The 6,000-nt window shown below is 55.3% G+C and overlaps 1 protein-coding gene across 1 annotated transcript in view; it reads left to right on the top strand.

Annotated features, from left to right (window-relative positions):
- Nucleotides 1-3,828: 3,828 nt before the first annotated feature.
- Nucleotides 3,829-6,000, top strand: part of FOXO1 (forkhead box O1) — a gene marked incomplete at both ends in the record, with an annotated part of 57,968 nt that continues 55,796 nt past the window's right edge. Inside the window, one exon of the mRNA XM_079549206.1 lies at nt 3,829-4,431. Coding sequence (XP_079405332.1) covers nt 3,829-4,431 — 603 coding nt within the window. The remainder of the gene's footprint in view (nt 4,432-6,000) is intronic.

Genomic DNA, 6,000 nt, shown 5'->3' with positions numbered 1-6,000 from the left:
CTCAAACACAATCAAATTATTTAATATACAAAAGCTATCAGACGGAGCCAGTCAGTTTTTCCTCAAGCGATACAGAAAGGAAAACAACCACCGAGAAAGGCACCTGAAAGCGCCGAGCCGCTGACTGGAGGATGTGGGAGAATATTGTAATGGATCGTATTTACGACAAAACAGAAACCCAACACCCTGGAAAACATACGTGCTGCTCGAACTGTGTTTACTTCCAGGCACATTGGCCTTTGCATAGGGGTGGGTCGGGTGATTCAGCTGAATCTGAAACCCGATAAACTCCTGCCTTCTGTTTTTACATCACGCTCGGTGCTTGCACATGACACAGTGGGAGCAGATAGAGCTGCTGGGGCACTACCTTTGGTATTTATTGTATTGATCCCAGTGAGGATCACTTCTTGGGCACGCTGCACTTCAGTCTTTCACCTCGGCATGGCTGCACGTGGGTGTGAGTTGGGCATGGTGAAATGCTGGGGCTCAGCCTGGACAGATTACCTAAGATAAGGGGCTGTGCTATGGATTTCCTTTGGCTCATCTTCCTCTTCTGCTTGGGGAGTGTGATGGCAACTTGCGGGTCCCAATAATCGTCCCTCTCTTCTCTGCCCTCATGAGTCCCCATCCTCAGTACTGCGTCCAAGTGTGGAGCCCCCAGTACAAGAAATACAGAGAGCTATTGGAGAGGGTCCAGAGAAGAGGCATAAAGATGATCAGGGGGCTGGAGCACCTCCTGTACGGAGACAGGCTGAGGGAGCTGGGCTTGTTCAGCCTGGAGAAGAGAAGGCTGTGAATGACCTCACTGCAGCCTTTCAGTACCTAAAGGGAGCCTACAAACAGGAGAGGAGCCAACTTTTTGAAAGGGTAGATAACAGCAGAACGAGAGGGAATGGTTTTAAGTTGAGGAAGGGAAGATTTAAGTTTGATGTCAGGAGAAATTCTTTACTATGAGAGTGGTGAGGTGCTGGAACAGGCTGCCCAGAAAGGTTGTTGATGCCCCATCCCTGGAGGTATTCAAGGCCAGGTTGGATGGGGCCCTGGGCAGCCTGGTCTGGTATTAAATGTGGAGATTGGTGGCCCTGCCTGCAGCAGGGGGAGTTGGAGCTTGATGATTCTTGAGGTCCCTTCCAACGTGGGCTATCTATGATTCTACAGTTTTATGATTCTATGTATGTCTCACTGGGACTTATTCAGGGAATATGATTTTGTCCGACTCCTATTAACCATGCAAGGTTGTGAATCTGAGCCACATTAAACACACAAGCCAATAACAGCATATTATTATTTCTATTCTTCATTCTTCATCAGGAAAAACGTCCAAGTACTTTCATCTTAGACAAAAAAATTAAATTCTGATTCCTTCAAATAACACAATTTAGAAGTATAGGTAGCTAGTGATAACATGAGAGGTAATGGCCTCATTCATTTCCCATATGCAATCAAACGTTCTGTAAAGTCAGACCCCACTGAGAGAGGAGGGAAGAAAATGGGGGTGCTGATCTCCCCCAGTCTTCATCTGCAGTCATCTTCCTCCCAGCACAACAGCTTCTGTCATACCTGGCACAAAACTGATCCTTCATCATGGCTTACTGCTGTGTTACACGTGTGTTCGCTCACCGTGCACACACGCACAGCAAAAGGAGCTCTGCACAGAACAGCACTGCCTGCAACTTCATGCAATCCCCTGCTGAACGTGATCAAAACCTCTGAAAGTGAATTAGACATACAGTAGTAAAAAGGCAGAGCAGATCCTTTATTTTGGCTGTCTCAAACCCGGCGTATGAATAAGAGGCTCTGCTATTTTCCACTGAAGATAAAAGGCAATCTTCGGGTCTTTCATTTGGAAAAACACACGTGGATGCAAACGATGAGAGGAGAAAATGCATTGTAGAGGAGTAGAAAATGGGAGCAGGAGTAGGAGGAGAGAAATGGAAAGGTGGAGTGTGGGAGGAGGGCTGTGGGAGTAGAGAATGAATTGTGGAGCATCCATCAGCATTTAGGCATTGTGGGAGATGAGATAAACTTAACGCTGTCATTCATAGATGGGGTAACATGTCTTGCATGGAGCCAGCAGCGTGCTGAGCTGTTTGGGAAGGAGTAACTCTGCTCCAGCAGCTGAATGGAGCATTTTGTTTGTGGCAGCATCTCCCGAGGGTCCTCAGTGGTGTTTGGGCACACGCAACCCCAGAGACGCCCACCTGCACAACCACACGGGCAGAGCTGGGGATGTGCTGGTGCTGACCGGGAGTCCTCTGCAGCCCTCGTCCTGCTGGGCACAGCTCATACGGAAGGAGAGATGTGTGTGACAACAGAGGTCTGAGAGAACAGAGATTTTATGAAAAAACTAAAAGCAGCAAAGACTGGAAGCAAATGCATTTCCTCCAGCACGATGGGTGCCGGCCTGCCTCTTTGACTTTTATTTCAGGCACCAGAAAAGTACAAGGAAAGGGTTCGGTTATTCATGGGCTGCCCTTTTGCCTCAGCTCCCTCCTGTGCGCCCATTCGCATCCCATCTCGCACAACCCCGCTGTTCTGAGCTGTGCTGGGGAGCGCGGGCAGACACTGCTCCCCGGGGCTGGGACGTGGCACTGGGAGGGTGAGCAGGGACTATTTCGCTTTTCTTTTTCTTTAAATGGACACAAAAATATTATCTTCTAAAAGATCTGTGGGCGAAACGATACAGAGCTGCGGGCTGAGTCCTCAGCAGGCTTTGGAAAGCGCAGAAGAGACTTAAAGCAAAGGAACTCCGGGGTGCGACAGGCAGCAGCACACAGCGATCGCCTTTCGCGTGCTGGAGAACGATCACGGCAGCAGCAGAGCGCTCAGTGCCAGCAGTTCCTACCCGCTTACATACGTAGAGGTATAATCTGTTACGCTGTGGGCCTAAATCCAGTCTCCTACTCTACTCTTCTCCTTAATATTGTAGGAGCGTATTTTTCTAGGAGCAACGAGCTACATTTAAGTAACTCCGACACCCTCAGGGGAGCGGGAGCAGCCCACGGCCCGACGGGACAGCCGCGGGACGGGCAGCTCCCAACGCTGGGCTCGCTGGGGGTTTCGAAGCTAAGGCTACAATGGGTTGTTAAAGCATTACGGAAAACGAGGCAGATCTTGTTAAAAAAATCGGCTGCGTTAGAAGGGATCTCATCCCTGGGATCGCCTCTCCCGGCAAAGCCGATGGCATCCTCTCGGTTTCAAACACGGAAAACTTTGCGGCTGCCTCCGCCGCACGCCGGGGGCCGCTCCGCTCCGCTGCCGTCGGGGCCGAGGGCAGCTCCCATGCAGGGACTTTCCCGCACAGTCCCGGCTCCGCTCCGCTCCGTGACAGCGTTCGTCCCCAACGGGACGCGGCGGCTTCGCGCTGGAAAAAAAAAAACAAAAACACACACACAAAAAAACCCAAACAAAACACAACACCCAAACCCCAAACACACACAAACCGCCCACAAACAGCACGGGGGCACCGGCACCCTCCCGCAGCAGCGGCCCCGCGGCGGGAGGCGGGCGGGCGGCGCGACTCTGCCATTGGCGCTGCTCGGGCCGGCCCTCCCCGCCGGGAGGAGGAGGAGGAGGAGGAAGGCTGGAGGCGGGGCAGGCTTTGCAGTCGGTGCGCGCCGGGCGGCCGGGTCGCTGCTGCCGCGGCCGCCGAGGGCGAGGAGCGGGGCAGGGCGGCGGGGCCGGAGCCGCGAGGTCGAGAGCCGCGAGGGGAGTCGGCTGCCGCGCCGTCCGGGGCCGCGCAGATCCGCGCTCGGAGCTTGCATGGGGCGGCGGTGCTGAGCCGCTCCGCTGCCCCCCGTCGTCCCGCTGCCCCCCGCCGCCGCCGCCATGGCCGAGGCCCCGCAGCTGGTGGACATCGACCCTGACTTCGAGCCGCTGCCGCGACCCCGCTCGTGTACCTGGCCCCTGCCGCGGCCGGAGTTCAACCCGCCCAGCTCGGCCACCTCCAGCCCCGCGCCGTCCTGCGGAGGGCAGCCCGACGGGGCGGCCGCGGCCGGAGCTGCCGTCGCCGTCGCCGCCTCCGGGGCTCTGAGCGCCGACTTCATCAGCAACCTCTGCCTGGTGGAGGAGAGCGAGGACTTCGCGCTGCCGCCCGCCGCCGCCCCCCCGGAGCCGGCCGCCTGCCGCTGCGGGGACTTCCCGGCGCCCGAGGCCGGCTGCCGCCTGCACCCGCCGGGACCGCCGCCGGTGCCGCCGGTACCTCCGGCCGTGGCCGCGCTGTCGCCGGGCCCCGTGGCCGGGCAGCCCCGCAAGAGCAGCTCGTCGCGCCGCAACGCCTGGGGTAACCTGTCCTACGCGGACCTCATCACCAAGGCCATCGAGAGCTCCCCCGAGAAGAGGCTCACCCTCTCCCAGATCTACGAGTGGATGGTCAAGAGCGTGCCCTACTTCAAGGATAAGGGAGACAGCAACAGTTCAGCCGGTTGGAAGGTGAGGGCCGGACGGGACACCTTTTGTATTTCTAAAACGCGCTTTTTTTTTTTTTTTTTTTTTTTTTCCTTCTCCCTAAAAGCAAAGAGAGAAGGAAAAAAAAAAAAAAAAAAAAAAAAAAGACGCGTTTCTGCCCTCCCACCGCAAGGCTCAGCTCGCTGGGAGGAGGGCCCCCCCCGCGCCCTGCCCCGCCGAAAGCAAAAGTTCACGCCGTGTCACGGCGCCGGCCCCGGGCGAGGAGGAGGGAGCGCGGCTCCTCCCGGCCCCCCCCGGCCGCGCGGTGCGGAGGTTCCGCCGCCGCTGCGGGCACTGCGCGGCTCCGGGGGATCCGGGGGGAGCCGTCGGGGGACGGGGATGGGACAGAGGCAAAACAGCGATGGGGAAAGAGCAGGGGCAGGACAAGGGTTGCAGAAGTGCCGTGTGTTTAATGAGTAAGCGCTGTGTTTGTCCCGGTGGCTGCGCTCGGCTCGCTTTGCCGGAGCGTGTGTCCTTTCAAACATTGGGACGGAGCTTCCTGCGATCTCGGTGCGGCCAGCAGCGGGCTGCCGGCGGGAAACCTGTTGATTTTGGTGCTTTCTGCTCAGCCCCTCCGCTTCCCGACCTCACCCACGCGTGCGGTGCGCACCGCGGTGCCGACGCGCGGAGTTTGCGGCAGCGCTGCGTGTGAGCGGCCGGAGCCCCAAACCTCCTCTTCCTCCTCCTCCTCTTCTTCCTCCTCCTTGTAGGGATGGCACAGCGCTGCCCTACTCCTGGCTCCGCACCGGTTCAGGCGAGCCCTGCTCGCCCGTTCTGGAGTTTTGCTCCCTTCACCTTCTAGTATCTCTAATATTCACTTTTTTTTTTAAAATCTCAAATCCTGTGTGTTTATATATTGTAATATATTAATTGCATGCCGAGGAATGATTATTCCATCTGATTTTTGTAGATGTTGTTATTTTGTGCAGGTAAGCAGCACCCTACTAAAGAAAAATAGGTGAGGATCTCAAACTCCTTTTTGGTGGAAGGCTCTTAAAGCTCTTAAAAGTAATTTGTTAGTTCCTATCTATGTGTTTGACTATCAAATGTAAAGAATAATTGTCTCAAGACGTCTTTCACGAGAAAGCCTCCCTAGGAGAGTGATTGATGGGTGACAACTTTGAGACAAGGGAGCTCAGCACTTAAAAATGCTGTGTTCTTTTTCACTGGTATTTTGGTCTGCTGGAAATAAGGCAAACTGCATTTGCATGACGAGCAGAAGAGACTTAAAACAGACAAAATTAAAGCAAAGAGTTCCCCAATTCAAGCAAGCAAAAGCGAGCTTCTCCTAGCTGCCCGACTTAAGAGGTGTTTCTTTTTTATTACTCTTCTTCCTATTTTGGTTCAGCAACTAATAGGGCTCACACACCTCTTCCTATTGCCCGCACATCTACGCTGTGCAGTACCGGTACAGAACTGGGGTGCTCAGGGATGTGGTACCCTGTGGCAGGGCGCAGTAGGTACCCTGGAAGTAGACATGTCCTGCCCATGCCTTGCTGTGCGTGCCCTCCTTTTGACAGGCTGCTTGGCATGATGCAGGATAGCACTATAGCA

Source organism: Tetrao urogallus, assembly GCF_951394365.1.
Source record: "Tetrao urogallus genome assembly, chromosome: 1".
Lineage (NCBI taxonomy): Eukaryota > Metazoa > Chordata > Aves > Galliformes > Phasianidae > Tetrao > Tetrao urogallus.
This window is presented reverse-complemented; position numbering and strand designations above follow the sequence as displayed.